Source organism: Triplophysa rosa, linkage group LG12 (genome assembly GCF_024868665.1).
Source record: "Triplophysa rosa linkage group LG12, Trosa_1v2, whole genome shotgun sequence".
NCBI classification, from domain to species: Eukaryota; Metazoa; Chordata; class Actinopteri; order Cypriniformes; family Nemacheilidae; genus Triplophysa; species Triplophysa rosa.
The window spans coordinates 21,886,290-21,907,012 of NC_079901.1; the positions used below are offsets into that span (position 1 = coordinate 21,886,290).

Genomic DNA, 20,723 nt, shown 5'->3' on the forward strand with positions numbered 1-20,723 from the left:
TGTACTCGAATTTGATTTCAGCAAGTTTACTGCACTGAAGACTGAAGATGTACACACAAATAATGAAGCGAAACTTAAAGTAGATCCACCATTTGTTTTAAGACTTGAATATTTGTACTTTTCAAAATGCATTCACAGCAGGACTAGCCAACTCAACTGCACTTTAACCACCCATTGACACAGATAATACAATGGCACAGAGATCGTGATCTTAAAATAAGACAAACCTTTTGGTTTACACTCACATCCTTCTGCTAACGATTCACTGAGATCTAGATCATCTCACATGATGACAGACAGCGGCATTACAGATCAATGCAGCACAGTGTCACTCTCCAGGTGGGCGATGTGCTCCCTCTCGATGACGGTCTCGTGTCGAGACGCGCACCCGTGTGTCCAAGAGTGTGTGCGGTGACGTCACATAAACACTCGCTTCGGGGAGTGGAAAGGGAACGAGTTTCACAACAAAAACAACCTGCTCTGCTTTCGAAACCGCCTGCTTGCATACAGTATACGATCATTAGTGCTATGAAAAATAAGTAGTAGCCTATGTGCGAAACCGCAGTATGCAAAAAAGTGTCCGCCGAGATTTTTCAGTATGCGTACACTTTTCTAATCCATGGAAGCTGGGTAGCCGCAAATTTTAAAAGGTAAGTAATTTAAAAGAATAGTGGAAACCTCGTAGGTTTTATTACTCGTGGTTAAACTGTATTTGCTTAACAACGCCTAAGTGCGTTATTTTCTGCCAGAGCGGTCGAAAAACAGAGTTGCGACACACTTTGATCTCGCCGCCGCGTGGTCACGTGGTTTATGGATCTCTCAATAGTTTCAAACGGTCAGTCTGTTGGAATGGGTTTAAGCGGGAGAGACAGTGGAAGCAGCTGTATTTGCAACAAAATGAACAAGACAAACAATTCAGTTAGTACGAGATTTTATTATATAATTTATATAGGGAGAGGGTGGATAACATTTTATTTAATGAGCAGCCTTTATAGAAAATCATTCAACCACACAAACAGACACAGAGAAAAGCCATTTTTATTTAGGAAAATAATATTTTGTTTCAAAAACATCCTTATAATAAACACCAGTTTTACGGAGATGTATTTTATCAACTTACCTGCGAATGTATTTGGGAAACAGTGAAATGAATGGGCTTCAATGCATTGTTTGGAACTATAGAGGGTATGGACGTGTCATAGCTTAACCACGTGAACACCACGTGAGCACGCGCCCCAGTGGGTGGCAAAACACTCAGCAAAATGACTGCTTTCATTATCAGGAAACGCAATTCCGCGCAACATTTCAGTGTCCAGGAACACCTGATTCCTTTGTAAGTCTTAGTGAAGCCGTAAGGATCACCGTCAAGTCCAGCTGCTTGTAAGTTCAGCAAATAATTGCGTGTTTTAGTCCCGGTTTCTTTGTTTCTCCTATTCTCCTCAGCCATTTTGCTTTGTGTTTTGCCACCCAGGGGAGCGTGTCCCAGGGCGTGTCCCGACATGTTCACGTGTGAAAGTGACGTCAATGCATACCCTCTATAGAGCCCTCCATCACACGAGTTACTTCCGCATTCTTCCACGGACGTCTATGCGAGTGTAGCAACTCTGTTTTTCAACGGCTCTGTTTTCGCCTGATTTTATCAATAAACGTCATCAATAAACGACCGAGTCACGTGACAATAAAAAACATGGTGTATATGTACCTGTCATCTGCTGGCAAACCATTAAAATAATTAGACAAGATGCCCGGATGATTTATCTTAACAGTTTTGGCTCTCACATCTGCAGAGAACTGTTGCTTCCTGCCACCAGGTAGACTCCGCCCACAAAAGACATCATCGACGTTGTTATAATGGTTGTGATAAAACTTTTTTCTCTAGCTTTTAGAAGTTTAGATATTTGTTTTGGGTTAAAACACTATTTTCACTTCAATTCAAACTTCAAATGTTTTTTCCTATATGGATAAAAATAATATTCATGTTTTTTTATTAATATTTTTATAACGTACATTTAATCATTGCAAAACGAGACAATAGTCCCTTAGTAGCTTTTTAGCCCCCTAATATTGTAGTATAGGCTTGTGTTATTCATTGAAAATTAGTTAGTCACGTTTTCTGAAGTCTCAGTTATTGCTCAGGATTTACATTTCACTTACATTTTGAGTTTATGCATTTAGTTGTTTACGAGAGGGCCTATATATTGCCGTGACCACAAAATCGTCTTCGATGTACGACATCGAACACCCAAATGACTCTAAGTGGTTGTTGCTGATGGTCATTTAATCTTTCCCTGTCAGTTTACACACGCGCTGGTTTTTATGACAGCAGGATTTATACTCGATCTCAACTGCAGATTAGACCTACATAGTGCTCTACAAACTCTAATGGTAAAATAAAGACATGTGAAAGAAAGATGACAAACTGCTAGATTTCATTATTTCATCACTGAGCATCATGGCACATTTCACTGTTTTATTATACACTTATATTAGCAGGCCATCAATTAGATGCTCAAATAACCTTTAGGTTTCTTGATAAGATTTCATGGTAGGGGATAAGCACCAATGTACTGTAGTTAACCTCTGAGGGCATTTTATTTTAAGGCTTTTATTCGATCATCAGAGCAACACCTGTGTCACAGGTTTTGGTGTCATTGCTCTATGAGGTATTTAAAGGTAATCTGTGGATTTACTGTAATTTTAAACTATTCTACAAATTGCATAATTATTCACTGATACATAAAAACTATACATACAGTATTTACTGAAAATGATCTATAATGATTGACCATATAAAAATATAATTAAAAAATATTCTATACAAGCAAAAACAGACCAATTAAAGTTGCCTCCTTCCATCTGTCACTCAAATCCACACCTGTTGCTTTTCCATTATACTGTCAGCATTGTTAAATACACTCGGTCAATACAGTTTAAAACAAAAGATGTGATTCATGCGCATAAACAAAAAGGGGGCAAAATCAACATGAGTTATTCAATAATTAATAGGTGAAACTATGCATCATTAATGATGCATGAAATAACCTACACTAATGTCTTAAGCATTTAAATAATAGCCAGACAGCCTCATTTATTCTCATACTTCAGAAGTACTAGAGTATGTCTCACCTCTCCGGCTCATACCCTGCCTGTATACGGGTGGCACTGTAGCGCTGGGCAGCCGTCTCGTGCCCATGACCGTGCCCATTCCCATGCAGTGCATTGTGGGTAAACGGCCCTTGAAAGTGGTGATCCGAGTCTCGTAACAACACCCGTGGCCTAGCGGGTTCCATGTCCCCCACAATACGCCGGTAGTCAATCTGGTAGCTGTCTCTATCCCCGTCTGCATAGCGGTCATATGCGTGTCCATCCATTTCTGCAAAATCCAGCGTTGCCCAGCTGACCCTTCCAAAAAACACCTGACCCTTTTCTCTCCCCCCTTACCCGAGACCACCCGAGTCTCTGCTGTGTGCACATACACCAGGAGTCACACTAGATTCAACCCCTTGCGCACATTCATGCAATAAAATAAGATGTGGTTATGGGCGTCCTCAGTTAGATTTGTATCCAATTTGCATGGGCTATTAGCATCCTTTGAACCACGGGCCAAATTTGCGACGTTGTGCCCATACAAAGTAGGTTTGCTGGAGCAATTCAGTCTATGTTAGACAAATTTTGATCAGCATTTGACAATCCCGATAATGTCCAAGATGAAATAAAGTTTGTGGATTAAAAATAAAAGAAGAAAAAAAGCTCTATTTCCAGTTGCGCGGCTTGATGTAGTCCTGAAGCTGAAAGCGGTGGTACAGTACAATACAGAACCCTACACAAGACCAAACTGTAGTTTACTGGATGGCAGGCAAACAGAAATTGAATGAGTCCCTTCCTCTCTCTCTCTCTCTCTCTCTCTCTCTCTCTCTCTCTCGCTCTCTCTCTCTCTCTCGCTCTCTCTCTCTGTGTTTCACTTCAGCTAAGCTCTGTTTCTGACAGTAACGCGTCACTTTCACAAAGAGGATTGCAGTATTAAGTGTGCATGTGTGTTTGTTTCATCAGGGGGAGGAGCTTGTGTCTGTCTGCCATTCAGTAATGACAAGCCTCTTGTTTCAGAACAATTAAAGTTACGTACTCTGCAGTTGCGCATTGGAAAGCTTGTGTATAGAAAAGCTTGCAGTTGTGCTAATTAAAGTTAAAGCATTACAGTGTGTGTGTGCGCATCACACACGCTTGTTTGCGCGTACCTGCATGCACACCTCTATCACTATGTGTACGCACAGCTTGGAAACGGCTTCCTCACAAACAAAGTGAAATCCCAAGGTGCACTGATGGAGTGCTCGGCCCTGGAGAGGCGTCTGGTTGGAGCAACAGAAACAGCAGAGATGGAGACAGGCTGCTCTTGACCGACTAATTACACACAGACGCTCCACAAGACGTGCTGAAGAACTGTGGCTTGAACAAACATGCCCCCCTGTTTGTGTGCACAAATGAGTGCCCTCCGTTGCATCAGGCACTTGTATTGTAATATTTATGCAGAGGAAAAGTCAAATAGTCTTTAATTGGGAAGAAAATGTCATACTGTAGCACAGATTTATCTTTGTTACTTTGTAAACATGTAGTTAGGTTTATTTAAGTGTGAAGTGCCTGATTCCAAAAATCTAGCACCTCTCGAACACCTATTTCAAACTCTTAAATTAGAATAAGTTTTGTGAATTCAATCCTCCAAACCCAAATTCAATATTGTATTATATATTTACATAATTAAATATGTATATATAGTATATATTTAGTGTACATAACAGTATAAGCAACGATGATGACGTATATAATTATATACATATGTTTTGTAAAGAGTTATAAAAGATCTATGATTTTGATTCAAGTGAGGTGATATATACTGCATATACAGTACATATATATTATAACCAAAAGTAAATTAAATAAAACATTAATGCTGCAAATGAACTTAAGTTGAAATATGTTGATTTTTTACACCATGTGTGTAAAATCACCTCCCGATCTCCAAACGGTGATCTACTGTATACACAGACCCAAGATTCATAATTTTATTCCAGTTAATTTTTTATAAATACAAACACAACTCAGATTGCATCTATTACACTCTGTTGTTTAATATGGCTCATTACTGTTTTTTTTCAATTGCTAACATCCCTTTGACCAATCTTTAGCCACATTTTCAAAACTCTAAACACAATTAGCACATCATCAGTATGTTGTGACCATACCATCAACACAATTCATGTTGTTTTCACACAATACTCAGTCGATTAACACGTTTCTAAAATGCTCACATTTTCTTTTCACACAAGCTTATACCCCATACCAAAATTATGGATCTTTCTTATCTTTTTTACAAATGCTTAAATACAGCATGACAAAAATTAAGATCTAATGTTCCAAACCCTGGTAAAAAACCTTCTTCTTCTGCAACAACAGCAGCTTTAAAAGACCTGATAAGAATTTTCTAATTAGTGATAATTGATTAACTCTATCAAAACACAGCAAATCTGATTCAAAATCGAGTCATTAGGTCCAAACATTAGCACTAGTTTAACAGGAACATATAGTCAATCATAACGCATAGACTGTCAAAATGCTAACAAATAATGACATTACAAAAACTGCATTACTTACTTTGACAAAAAAACATAGGATTTAAAAAAAGTTGACTTTCATACTGCCAAAACACTCCAATATCTCCATGAAAATACAAACTTTCAAAACTTTCCAAAAGCTCACAGAAGACAACATAGTGAAGGATTCATCCGTAGAATGTAAAAAACGTAAGTGACTGCTGCAGTAAAGGCTTTATTAGCAATATGTGTTATGGATGTAAAAAAACGCATGCCCTTTGGTTCAAAGATAGCAAAAATTGAACCAAATAACGGACAAAAAAATAATGCACAGAACAAAGTACAGTTCTAATCTTTGATCTTCAGCATTTGGATGCTCATGATCATGTAATGGAAAGACTTCAACATCTAGCTATGTCTCATATTGAGATTGGAATCAGCTATTTATCATATGTTGGAAAAAGGCATTCAGCGTTTTGAAAAGTAGAGTTTGTATTTATTTAACAGAATGTGGTTTTGGCAAGAAAATTAACTATTTAGCTAATTGTGTGACGTATAGGTGTGTTACTGTGTTAAGAGTTTAGAAAAAGTACTTTAAGTATTGGTAAACGCTTGTTAGCAATTGAAAAAACTGTAATGACATTTGCACTATAACAACCACTTAAACTCTTTTTTTTACATGGTATATTGCACTTACAATAATTGTTTTTGTACTACATTACATAGTAACTATAAAGTTGAATCTAATGCACTTTATTGAACAAACTGAATGTGTGTTGTGGGCTGGTGCTGGTGAAGGAGAAAGGGGTTATGGGTACAAGGGTGACACAAATAGATGTTTATGCTCCAGGATGTTATCTGCAGGTCAGCCAGGTATTCAAATCTCCTTGACATATGTGTATGTCTCCTTTTTACTAAGCAGGATGAATTAACAGACTTATGTAAGCATGGCAATTGCTCTTACACTGCCACCATCTGGCAGACAGAATGAGATGAGTGTTTGTGTTAACTGATGAACTGATGAACTGTGTAATTTTAGAGGACATCCTGTCTGGACTGTAAAATTCTTAATTTAATTCTTAAATTAATTTAAATTGACCTTATTAAACTAATTACCATAACGTATAGTTGTTGTCTTACTTTTTTGTGGTACCTTATGGTATTCTAAATGATTTAGAGACAAAAAATGTATAGTATAATGCAATGTAAGTCACTTTGGATAAAAGCATCTGCTAAATGCATAAATGTAATGTAAATGTAATTTAGTATGATCTCTCTATATTTTTCTCTCTCTCTTTCACACACACACACGTTTGCACAACTATCTTTGTGAGGACATACATGATGCAATGTAATCTCTAGCCCCTTCCCCTGACCCTCTAAAACCTAAAACCGAGTCTTGACCCTCAAACAGCCCTCTAAAGGGGTCTCTGGAAGTGAAGACCGGCCTAAATGTCCTCACTTTACTCTCCTAGTCCTCACACCGCTGGTCAAAAACTCATTGACATCAGCATAAAAGTGTTGCTGATGAAAAGTCTCATCTGTAAGTGACAAAGTGCCTGTGACAGTTGCAGAAGGATTGAGGTAGGAAAGCCTCTTATGTTCTGACTGCAGCTACCCGATGCTCCTGAGAAACTGCAAGGTGATTTTTTTTTCAACTGCTAACAAGCACGGTTCAATACTGAAGCCACATTTTCAAAACTCTTCACACAGTCTGCATTATCAACATGACTGCTGGAAAAACAGTTCATCTCACCTCCAAAACTCACTCAGACCAACAAAATACTTCATGTCTCAAAATAAGCTCGTCCCAACAATTCTCATTCAGAAAACATATACATGTCATTCATAACACACTGACTTAAAAAACACTAACAACAGGGCGCATTACATAAATTATTACATAACTTTTATTTTTGAAGTTTGAATCAATCAGTATTTTATATAGAATAACCACTTTTCACTTTATTGAATGTACTATAAGAAAATGGAACCTGAAATGCTGCAATTTCATTTTTTACAGTAATATAGTACAAACAATTACAGTCAAACGGTGAAAAAATGTGGGGGGAAATCCTGAAATTCCAGGGCTGTAATGATAATTACTGTAAAAAAAGTTCAACACAACACGTGTAGTTGTTCTTTCTTTGTAAATTATTGTGAGGGTTCCAGTCCCCTCTCTCTTGCATTTGGCCACAAGTTCTCATCAACATCACATCTGATGTTTTCTTTGGCAAATGCATCTTGAAAAATACAGTGTGAATATCTAATCCAACGCTGACAGTCTTCAGGAGAAATCTCCACACTCACATTCATGTACAGTATGTAAAGTTATGTAGTTGTTATGTATGTTATGTAAATGGTGGTCATAAACCTTTCAGAAAAAAATCATATTATTTAATTTTATGCTAACATATTCTGAAATAAAAACCTTATTATTTTTATTTTTTTGTAACATTTTAAAAGGACTTTCCATATTATGATATGGTTTTAATCAAAATGTTTTATTTATTCTGTGACCTAATAGTAATAACAGGAAATAATAATATGAAATATATTAACATTGACTCTACTCCTACAGTTTTATTGTCCGTGACGACATAGGCAAAAAAATCAATGACTTTATTTGTTGCTAGGCTTTATGTAAATAAGTATGAATTAAAATATTTTGATTTACCACACACTTGGATGGCTTTAGTGTGTAAGATTAAGCCATGTCCAATAGAGGGTGCTGTTGGACTGTAAAACATACTACGCACTTTCATTCATATTTATTTTTAAAATGTAAGGACATTAGTATTGATTAGAATACATTTATTTAATTATTATAGAATAATAGCTAAATACAACATTGTACAATTACAATGTTTAAGAATTTAAAAGTAATCATGCATCAGTGCTGTTAAAATAAGCCTACTGAATCTAATAGCCAATTGTTTTGCCTCTACAACAGATTTTAAGCCACGTTCTTCAACAGCACCTCGGAATTCAAACATAAAAAAACTTTTATTCATATTCAAATAAAAGACAGAGTTGTGTTAAGTAAAAAAGTCAAAGTCTTCAAGTGTAAAATAAAATGTTTAATAACAAAATCAATACTTGGTGTCTGGGCATTGATTCTGCATTGTGATAAAATCTTACTGCAGTATGATATTGATTTCCCTGCCACTTATTCACAGTAGTATTCACAGATTCCCAGGGGGGAAAATATATTCCCAGCAGTTTATGTTGATTTCATTTTATCACTATATATAAGTTTGTTCATTTGTTCTGGGGTGAATATTTGTTCTGTAAATGCGGATATTTACAAATATAAAAAATATTTACCTCCAGCTGACATTGCATTATGCTTATTGTTTCAATAAGCTTGACTCAAATATTTTACAATGTGACATCCAAGACAAGCAAAACAAATGTATTTAAAAAACAAATCTATTTAATAAAATATATTAATTAAAATATATAAGTACTAGTATAAATAATAAATAAATAAAATATAAATATTTTCCACCTGACTATATTTTCTATTTTTGATCCAAACAGCACGTCGTTGGGTCTGCGCTTATAAACTCGACTGCGCATGCGCAGTGACCCGAGTCACATTTCGTACTTTGCGCGAGCGTTCAAACGATGTGGAAACGCTTCTTTTACATAACATAACTATGCTCAAGATGAATCGCAATCGCAGGACAGATCGTAAGTTAACATTATACATCTGTAAACGTAAATGGAGTGACGGACTTTAATCACAATAGCATATAGCTGTTATGTCTCTTTCTCAAGCCCCACGCACAGGTGTTTTCTCCTCCTTGGAAAACGTCATAGCGTCACGATACAGTACATCATAAACTTATTAACAAGGACTGTCAGATGAGAAAGTATTAAGTCATATTCATCCCCATATATTTCATTTATTTTCATACATTATTTGTGTTATTTTTATTGGAATTAGACGGACATTAATTTGATGGGTATTGGAGAGATAGGCTGTAAGTGAATATGGCATGTTAGCAATTATGTGTGCTACCAGGGTATCCTTACTCAGTAGTGTTTGTTGTGCTCTATTTTTCGTACCTCTTGCTCTTATTTTGTAACAAGTTATTCAGAACTATCAGAATCAAATGCAACATTTTAGATGTTCAACGTAGATAAGTTACAGTTAGATATGTTTATAATATGTATTGTTTGACTTGATCTGATTTGCTGATATGTGGATGTTTGTATTGCAAGCCTGATACTTGCTTGTGACCTCATCGAGTTGCCTGACAAATTTTAATACTCAAGTTGTTTGATTAACCCCAAATTTGAGCATTTTTAATACTTTTAATCTTGTACGTCATCATCACACTGTGTACTGACTTCTGACCGTCTGTATGTGATAGGCAGATGTTAAACTATGGAGGTATTTCAGTAGCAAAACTTGAGAGCATGTAGATTTTAGTTTGTGAACTTGTAAAGTAAGTATTTGTACCTGTACACTAAAATGTACACTCACAGCCCCAATGTGAAAACTTGTAAAATAAAAAACTGAAGTTGAATGTTGAGATTTGCACTCCTGGACAAAACTCACAAATCTGTCTTCTGAATTTGAAGTTGCAGAAAAATAGTCACAAATGTGTAAACTGGCATTTACCAAATACATTGGCAGATACAAATGCATAGCACATATTTACACGTTTTCCTAGATTCAAATTTGAATTGCAACCACAAATAGGCATCCACAACCTCTCAAACCTGTCACTGCAGTTTCAAATCTTCCCGCCTTGACTTTTGCTACTACTTTTGCGATAAACCGTTGCAAAACTAACTTGTGCACTTGAAAGCTCAGAGGCGAGAGAAAGAACGGCATTTGATGACGTCATGTGGCTGAGCCACACTGCCTCCTAATGGCTAGAAAAATCGCTATGAATGGATCTAGCAAATAATAGTTTAAATAATGTTTAAATAAAACAGTTTTCAACTAAAGCGAAACCATCACACTTATGTATACTGTCATGTATAACTATTCCATGACTTATACTATCTTGTATATATATCATTTCATAATGTATTTTTATGATATCATTCTGTATACTATCGATAATCCGTTGTGTACTATTGTTTGTTTTAAAATATAATGACAGGCTGACTACATTTTCTACTATAATGTTCATTGATATACTATATAAAAATGTACATTTACACAGTTCAACATGATTCTATAGCCTAACCCTTGAGAATTATTATTTCTTTAGTTATAATGTATTATTGACCATTATTGCACTTTTAAGCTATTTCTACTTTTTTATATTTTTTGTTATTTTCAATATGTAAAGACATTGAAAATGAACAGAAATTGTATGCAGGACTGTGCAATGCCACCATATACAGTATCGGGGTTGTGGGTTTACCTGGAAGTTTTTTTTCTCAAGGAAGGTTTGGATTTTTAACAGATGAGCTTAAACATATTTAATCAATATTTAGTGTACAATTATTTTCTCATGTGATAATTACTAGCCGCAGGATAATGCATCCAGTCGGTTGTTATTGCCGAATAAACCCCTTCAGTGTTATACAAGAACTGATTCTGATCATTCTGATATAGGAGCCTTACACAATGACAGGCTGACTGTACATTTTCTGTTTTTAATTTTGATCATTATCGTCAGCGAACTTGCTTCAGCTAAGTTAGGTTGTTAATTAGGTTGCTAATTTATACACCACGCTTATCAGATTCAATATCATTATTGTCATTCAGTAGCCTATGTACCTGTAAAAAAATATATTTTGCAGATGGGGTAGAAAAGCAATAAATATATAATAAAGGACAAACATAGAACAAAGATATACTGCAGTAAATATAAAAGAGAATAAAATATAAAAGTTAATTTATAGTAAAAAAAGAGGCCGTAAGTAGTATTTTTGTTACGGAAAATGTATTTATTGATTTAGAGTTTCATCTTAAATTAAGTACTATTAGTGATTTAAAAAACTCCTTTCATTGTGATTTTCCCAACCATTAGGGGGCGGTGTGGCTCAGCCACATGACGTCATCAAATGCCGTTCTTTCTCTCGCCTCTGAGCTTTCAAGTGCACAAGTTAGTTTTGCAACGGGTTTATCGCGAACGTAGTAGCAAAAGTCAAGGCGGGAAGATTTGAAACTGCAGTGACAGGTTTGAGAAGTTGTATGTGCCTATTTGTGGTTGCACTGCGAATCTGAATCTATGAGTAAGTACAAATGTGCACTACACATTTGTGCCTGTCGATTTATTTTTGCAAATGCCATTTTATACATTTGTGTCTATTTGTCTGCAGCTTTAAACTCAGAACACAGGTTTGTGATTATTGTTTACGGGTGCAAATCTCGACATTCAACTTCAGATATTTACTTTACGGGTTTTCACATTGGGGCTGCGAGTGTACATTTTAGCATACAAGTACAAATACTTAATTTACAAGTTTTCAATTTAAGATGTACAAGCTCTCAAGTTTTGCTACTGAAATACCTTCATATTAAACAAACATAATGACAAGGGAATAATGCATTTCTATTGTGATTCTGTCATAGCAACATACAGTAGATCTAAAGAAGAACTCCCCTCCCCGATGGCCCACACCACCCCGTAGTCTTGAGTCAGTCAGCCGGACACAGTGTGACTTCATTTATCTTTGTTAGTGCACTCCCGCTCTGGTGGACTAATTAGTCCTGAGCGGGTTAAAAGAACCAGCCAAGGAGAAAATGTGTGTGTGTGTTTGTGTCTGGAGAAAGAGAGACCCAGGTGTATGAATGTTTAAAAGAGTGCAGTTTCATTGAAGATTAAAGGGATGGTGCTTTAAACCCTTCCAACATCAGTGTCACATGGAAGTGAAATGAGGCGGTGAGAAAAAAAGCAGAATGGGGGAGAAGTGGCAACTTCTCACCTTGTGTGTGAGAGAGAGAGAGAGAGAGAGAGAGAGAGAGATATGAGACGCAGTAGCCAGCTAATCATATGTTTGGGGAAAGTATGTTAGATCCCCTAAGGCAACAACCTCTCACAATCTCTCTGGCTTTCTGTTTTCACACATAGGCTATTTACTGCACCGAGAACAACAGCACAATTTAGACAGAATACATTTTTTACATTTTCTAAATAAATAAAGAAAAGTTAATGCTGTGATGTAAGTGTGTTGATGGTAGCTGCTAGGGTGTTGTGATGCGGTTGCTATGGTGTTCTAAATGATTTTAATCCTGTTACTATGCACATGCTATGGTACTGTGTGCTGGCCGTAATTATCTGATGTTCTTGTCTCTCAATCAGTGTAAGATTGACGGGTGAAAAATTGGAGTCTGGTCATTTAGAAAATTACTCTTAAAGATCGGGTATCATGCTATGTCATGCATTCACACTTCCTTACACTGTTAGACGTGCTGGCTTCGCATGCTCAACATGGTCAACTTGCGTCAAGATGGGCTGCAGCTCGTTTCTCTTGCGATAGTGACGTTTAGGTGTGTCTGTTTTGTTCATGGCATTTCAGTGATGGATGTTATATAAACGGTGGATTTAACACTGGATTTGGAGATGGTTTGAAACTGACAGATGGCGCGGTCCCAGTGCTAAAAGATGCCGGACATGAACTGCACGCGGCAAGTCAAACTAAGCTAATCGGCATGTACGCGCATAATGTACATAACACGAAGGGATTAATGTGATGATGTGTTGCTTGCTCGTGCTGTACTTCCATCCCACTCTCCCCACTAGTCCCACCTCTAGCAGCTCGTGTTTTTCCGGAAATAATCGTACAGCTGTATCTCTCTAATAAATTTGATCAAACTAAATACTCTTTGAAGATACGACGTATGCAATACTACTGTATAGGCACTCAAGATTAATATGAGATTGGCAGAAACTGCCTGTGATACGCGATCTGTAACAGAAGTACATGATTAGCTCAAACCACGCTGGATGAGTTGAATGTTTATGTTGATATTTTTCAAATCCATTACCACGAGTATGAATAATAGGAGCATGCTCTGCTCATTGTCCTTCTGCAGTATTTAATCTTTCACTTTTATTAAAGCAAACTGCTGCCTGTTGGAACTCGCATATCAGTTTCATTTAGAGAAATGAGAGATGTGTGTGTGTTTGCTCATTTCCTAAGTGGGCTCATGACACTTGATATGATTTTTGTGTTTATTGATAGGTGGGTTCTCTCTCTCTCTCTCTCTCTCCCCCCCTCTCTTTCTCTCTCGCTCTCTCTCTTTCGCTTTCTCTTCCAGTGCCCCGTTGTATCAGAGGGATTTGTGAGCGTGGAAGCGCATGTGCGTCTGCAGTGCCGTTCAGTCTTCAAGCAACGGTCTCTGCCTCGTGTGTGTTTATGTGTGACACACTTGTGTGCGTGTGTCTGTCCCAGTCCTCAGGGAGGTGGGAGTCGAACAGCCTGTTTGAGACGAGACATTTCAGTCGGAGTCAGGGACGAAGCTTGAGTCACGCTTTAGGATTTCTGATCGGAAGGACAGTAGGGAACGACCGGCGACCGGAAACTATTGTCACAAAGCAGCCAGAGAGTCAAAGAGTCCTGCAGACGAGAGGACGAAACCGAGCGTTGATTGAATGTTGCCTCAACTCTTTCTTGGGGTGTTTAGATCGTGACTGTTGTCAACGGGTTTCGGCACTATACTTGAACATTACTTAAACATTTGTTTATAGTAGCAAAACATCATCATGGCTGTACAACTGATGCCCGAATCTGCCGTCTGCCTTCTAATGGTGAGTGTGTGGTGCTTTGCATGCAAACTCTTTTCACATACATTTAATCTCACCCTGGGGATTGATTTATGTGAATAATGTCACATGTGACCTGATGAATTTGTCTGCGGCTCAGTCCTTTACACACACAGGAGCATGTGCGTTCTGCGGCACTGCCACCGAACGCTGACTGAGTGCAGACCAAATTGCAGCACGCTACATTGCAGCCAAAAAACCCTTGACAGATCCCCTGACATCAGCATTCAGACCCGCGCTGAATGTCAAGCTGTAGTACTGATGCATGAGTTTCGGTGTTGTGATGAGAGATGTCCGTTGAGACTGCCTGAGCTTGTGAATGCATATTTATTCGCAGACCGTGTGTTTTTCAAACAGCGGGTTCTCATTTATGCACGATAGACTTTTAGGGCTGAATTTTGTTTCGCTGGCTTTATTGTTTGTGTGTGCGTGTGTTTGGCTGAATAAGGCATTTGGACCTGGGTTTTTTTTTGAAGAGAGTGTGAACTGTGTGAAATCAGGTGGATAATGATTATTAATTATGTGTGCACCTGTTTCAACACAGTATATTGTTTTTGCCATTGTGCTTGTGAAAGATGTGAAATGATTTAATTGTCTGGGGATAGAGAGAGAGAGAGAGAGAGAGAGAGAGAGACTGTTAAACAGACAAAGAGTGCATGTGGCATAGGCTGGTATAAAATCACCTTTGCTAGACAAGGAGAAAGCATGTCACTGCCCCACCCCTCTACTGTACCTGTAACCGCCATCTGTCTCCATGGTGATAGGCCGTGGCTCTTTCTGACATGTCAAAAGCAATGAGAGAGACAGATTGTCTGAGAGAGAGGGGGAGAGAGAGAGTGCAAATGGCTTGGCAAATAAGCTTTCATCTTCTATTTCTCTTTTTTTTTTATCCCTTTCAACCACTTCTGACACATGAGGTCGAAATACCTTGGATTTAAATCCAAATTCACAATTGCTTTAGAACTTTCCATCCATCTCTCGTCTATAAGATCTGTCTGTCTGTGAAGGCAATAGAGATGCAGAAAGTAGGTTTTTGTATACAGCCGTGGAAAAAATTAAGAGACCATTCCAGTTCTAAGTTTATTCAGCATTTTTGCATGTAATGTGGCAATTCCAGACAGGTGTCTGTTGAAGGTGAATTCTAACAAAGACAAACCTCAGGAATGTGCAATACTGTATGAATTACTGAGAGAGTTAATGCAAAGCCGCATGAAAGTTGAGAGAAAAATCAGGCTTAATTCATTTTTGAACTGATCCTAAAATACATGTAAAAACATTAGTAATGTGTTGTTTAAACATGAATATGACCTTGTTTTCCGTGCGTAACGTTATTCAAGATCTGCAAAGTTTGGATCTTTTTTGTTATTTTCACTTGTTTGTAACGTTTCAGTTTTTTGCAAAAATGGGTAGTTGACAAATAACCGTACATGTGTCCTATTGTGTGACAGCAAAAATGTAGAAAACAAACTGTTAATAATATGATATTTTATATGATTAATATTTAGATTTATAATATAAAATGACATAAGAGAGATTTATCTTCATTGTTAGTTTTTTTTCCTAAATTTTTGCCGTCACATTCTAGGGCACATGTACGGTTTATTTTTATATGGAATTTGGAAGAATATTTCCCAGAATTAAACAAAAACGTTCATTTTACGAAAACACACACAAATACATAGTAAATTCTGTAAAACTGATAATAATTTTGTTGTGGTTGTAATAATGTAGTAATAATTTTTCCTGCGATGATATAAGTAGATATAGATACCAGAGGTAAGAGACAAATCGATATTATGTTGTATTTTTTATCCAAGCATCAATATTTTGGTGACATTTTTACATTTATATTTTACAAAACTTGTTTTGTTTGTAAACTTTCTTTAAAAATATTTTATTGTGAAGAAAAACATCCTGGAATGTTTGTATGCTCGATGCTATTTTTATGGCTTTATGATTGAGAAAAGCAAGTTCGGTATTTTATTCGCGAAGTTCATCAAGAAGTGAATGATAAACATGAATAAAAGATTGCAATAAATCACAGTTTTGAATCTCAGTACTGAACACACAGAATTGCAATATTGTCATATTTCAGCGCAAACATACCATGTCTCTGTTTTTTTATTCCTAATAAATAAATATTTAACTCACCCGCCATTGTAAGGTTGAAAGGTCATAAGCTCTTTCTCAGCCTTCAGAAAATTATTGCCATGGCATTGAAAAAGCCATGGCAATGACAGCTGAACATGCTGAATATTCCTAAATGGCATGAGATGATTGCATCTCCTGCGTATTATCTATCCATTCACTTTATATTTTATAAAACCAAAGTGTACGTCACGTTAACGCTGTGTTAGCGTGTGAAATATTAACAGTAGTTCGAGCTGTCTTCACCAGCGAGTGAATATTAACGATGTGTATGCAGCGAACATTAATATTTCAGTCAGAATCTTAATTACGATGCTTGACATTTGTAGGACCACAACAAACCACAATAAAACCCAAAGATTGTGGCTGGAGACCCAATTGGTGTTTTTCTCATTCTCTCGGAGGAGGAGACATGTGGGTGAATGACTGCCAACCGAGCTGATGAAGGGCTCTTATTTCTCGCTCCCTCATTAGTGCCATAAGAGCAGCAAACACTTCGTATTTCCATTTGTGTTTGTGCGTTTCTCTGAGACACGCTGACATGCTTCAATGTCACACTGTTTGCCCACTGTACGTTTTGCAGACATGCGACACGCATTGTTTTTCTTTGAAGTAAAAAAACCTAGACGGTAAAATAAGATCAAAGTTGACGAACGATCTGGGGGGACGTTTCGGAATAATGCGTGCAGTCGGAGCAGAAAACTGGATCTTTATTCGTTTACGATTTGCATGTGTCATGGGACTCGGAGGCTTATACTGTATCTGTTCATAAATATAAAAGTAAAACTCTTCAATGCCTTTCGTTCATTCTTGAGGGACCTTTCAGAATTGTGCACACTGCTGAAAAAGGCAGAAAAATGTATTATTTTGTTGTACGTTTAGAATTTGCATGTATCACGGGACTCTTAGAGTAATACCAAGTCTTAAGTGACGATTAGAATATGATTTTAAACTTACATGCATTATTATAAAAAATGCATCTATTATGCAATGTCTGATTCCCAAGTAGTGATGCCCCCGCCCCACACCGCATGCAGTTTCTGTGCTGACCCATCTGTTCCATCGCCATGGTTACAATAACGGTATACAGTCCCACCTACAGTATCTGCATCCATAGCTAGCTTGGCGACATCAAGCTAAATCAGTTTTACTGAAACTGCTTGTCGGTAAGATGTCTTCTAATACCATAGCCTTTACATTTTCCAATGATTTCTTCATTTAAGTCTTGCATTACACGAGCGCTGTGCACGCTACACACACAATATTCAATTGTTTTGACAGGTGCGCCGATTGGAACACACATTTTTCCTATGAATACTTTATTCGTTTTAGTCTCCTGCTGTCGTATCATGTTATTACCAGAACGATGCATTCGGCATAACAATAACTCTCGATGACCTACTGTTTTCGTCTGACTACTTTATTGAAGGCTTTCATGCTGGGAAAATCCGAGCCGTATTGGAAGTGTATGCAAATAACCAGCAGATACATTTGCTTGGCTCCGCCATCCAGCCATATCTCTTGCTCTGTATTGTTTAAGTCTAGATCAATAGTTTTATCTTTCTGAGCTCCTCTGGGATGTTCAGTAGCGCTCTGTGACTATCAGAATCTCATTACATTGGGGCTGCGGATAGTGGCTTTTAATGCATTCTGGTATCATATTGTGTGGCTGATCGTGTGGCTGAATTATTCAAAATACCAATGAATAAGCGTTGAACAATAGAACATTTTTGGGCTAGTAAAGTGTACGTATTGGTAAAAATCTGGTCAAGAACCCATAACTTTGTCTAGCTTAAAAAAAGGTAGCATATACTAGTTGCATTTTCTGCCTCAAACGCCGTAGATTTTTAGCATCGTTTTGTTTTGGGGTTGGCATTTTGGCCCCTTTGACATTTACTGCAGAACAACACACTGAGAGGAGATTATAGTCAAAGGGACGCTCTGAGAATATATTTTTTAATGCCATTCTTTGCTCCCCTTTCTCAAAAGATTAGCTGCATACCACTGCGAAAACGGTATGGGTGTTGCTTTTGAAGCAACATTTTTTGCATATAATTTTTTTCTGGCCTTGAGTTTCACACTACAGCTCAGTGAAAACACCAGTATTGAACAAACCGATGAAATCAGACGTTAAAGTACTCCCGTTAAACATGACCGGAATTTTTTATTTATGCATGTATTGGCATATTTTAAATGGTTAAAAAATAACATACTGTAAATTGTAGTCCTTCAGTTGTTTCTGCTTAAATACCATAAGTACTGTACATCATTCTCCTTTTTGATAACATTGGCCAGTAAAATACCATTCTTTTTGTAGTGTAGGAACCAATTCACTATGGTGTTTTGGTGGGGTTGGGTTCGTAATGAACACACACACTTTCTGTACCTGTTCAGATGTTTGACACTGAGAGCTCGAGTACCTCCTGTAGTGATTGTCTCTTAGGAGAAAAGCTATTATGCGGTCAACGGGGAGCTGTTAGAATGAGTTAGCATTTACTTTATCTCCTGTGTTTATTTTATAACCTCTTTGTCGAGCACGAAAACTCTAGCGCTACGCTGGAGAGATGCCAGGCGCCTGTAAGATGTTTCTACAAGAGTTCACCAATAGAACAACCACCAAAGCTGGAAATAATATCTTGTTTTAAAAGCAAGTTGTGGTAAAGGTGCCCAGATAAAGCTATGAGAAAAAACATACGTTTTGATTAACTTTGCACAGTTCATGGTTATGTGCTATTCATTCCAAAGATAAAAACTAGGGCTGTCAAGTGATTATTCGCAGCCAAAATAAAAAAATTTGTTGACATAATGTATGTCTGTGTACTGTGCGTATTATTTTTTTATTTATAAAAACAAACACATACATGCATATATTAAAAAAATATATAAACATTAATAAACACAAACATATGTTGTGTAAACGCAAACTTTATTCTGGATGCGATTCATTGCAGTTAATCGTTTGACAGCCCTAATAAAATCAGTGGCCTTCATAATATTTCATTAGAACGCAGTAACTTGCTGTTCTGTTTTTAGTGTTAAATATTTTGGTTCACTCAAAAATCTGCATGGTTACAGAACTAAAATCGGGTGCAAATGCAATTTCATGTTGACTGCACACTGACGCCACCACACACTCTAAAAATGTTTGGCTATCTTCTACCCAGTGTTGGGCCGAAAAGGGACAAACCCAGCTGTTGGGTTACTGTAAATTAACCCAGAAAATGTTTAGATTTGACCGAGCAATGAGTTAAAACAACCCAACTGTTGGTTTTGTCCCTTTCTGACCCAACGCTGGGTCGAAAATGCCCCAGCATTTTATAGAATAGACTTCTTTGCCGTCTCCGCTAAAGATCTAAATTGCCCCGATGATGTCACCTGTACACGAGGTCTATTATTGTACATTAAATGCAGTACAGTCGATTTAATACGTCCTTCATTAAAGCCGCACAGAACACTGCGTCTTCATTTTCTCAGCGTGCAGTCAGTTCACACAGAGCTAATGGAGAGGAATGGACCTGCTCTCTCGCTTATGCAGCACGGCCCTTGAATCCGCACTAACCTCGTTAAAATGCTCGTCTACGGGAAAAATTAGATTTGAGATGCACACATGCACAAGATCAGAACCGCACATACACACCAGATGTCTCTGCCACGTTCACTTTTAATCACGTTAGCGCTTGGCCTTCCATTGTTTGGCTGCATCGATGATGTCACCCTTTTGTGGGTGTATTTGGGTGTGTTTATATGTGTGGGTGGGTGGGTTAACATTTATCAACGATATATTGAGGTCAGTAGAGCACAACACTTCTCCAGCAGGACATCCATCACTGTATACTTCACGAAGAAAAAAAGAAAGAGAAGGGTGTACATGTAAGATATGTACCATCCTGTTAGTCAGATAGAAGCCAGTCTTTGTTTTGGCTTTGACTGGTCTACACGTTACTTTTAAAAAGTTATTAATAGTTTTTACTTAAATGTAATTCATTTGTGTTTCAATTTTTATTTACGGGTTTTTTTATTTTGTCCTATAACCATAGTGTCAGTGTTTATATTAAGAACTGATTAGTTAATATCTCATATATTCATATATTTAGTTAATAGTTCAACATGAGGGTTGTGAAATTTGATTTATGCTCATCAATAAAATCTTTAATATTCATTCAACTGTATTTAATTTTATTAAGATTTTAATTTGATACAGTCGTTATGTATGTATTTATTTGAATCTATTTAATTTACCAGGCTGCAC

The 20,723-nt window shown here is 37.2% G+C and overlaps 2 protein-coding genes across 6 annotated transcripts in view; one reads left to right on the forward strand and one right to left on the reverse strand.

Annotated features, from left to right (window-relative positions):
* The window catches only part of impdh1a (IMP (inosine 5'-monophosphate) dehydrogenase 1a), a 19,580-nt gene extending 15,633 nt beyond the window's left edge, over positions 1–3,947 (reverse strand). For 2 of the 5 annotated variants that reach the window (XM_057347795.1, XM_057347794.1), the window contains exon 1: positions 3,127–3,943. In XM_057347795.1, the coding sequence (XP_057203778.1) occupies positions 3,127–3,371 (245 nt within the window). In that variant the 5' untranslated portion in view covers positions 3,372–3,943. Of the gene's footprint in view, positions 1–227; positions 3,089–3,126 lie in introns of those variants that run through there. The other 3 variants (XM_057347793.1, XM_057347797.1, XM_057347796.1) reach the window with 3 other exon arrangements.
* Positions 3,948–13,845: 9,898 nt separating this feature from the next.
* Positions 13,846–20,723, forward strand: part of frmd4a (FERM domain containing 4A) — a 123,994-nt gene continuing 117,116 nt past the window's right edge. The window contains exon 1 of the mRNA XM_057347356.1: positions 13,846–14,311. Within this exon, the coding sequence (XP_057203339.1) occupies positions 14,267–14,311 (45 nt within the window). The 5' untranslated portion in view covers positions 13,846–14,266. The remainder of the gene's footprint in view (positions 14,312–20,723) is intronic.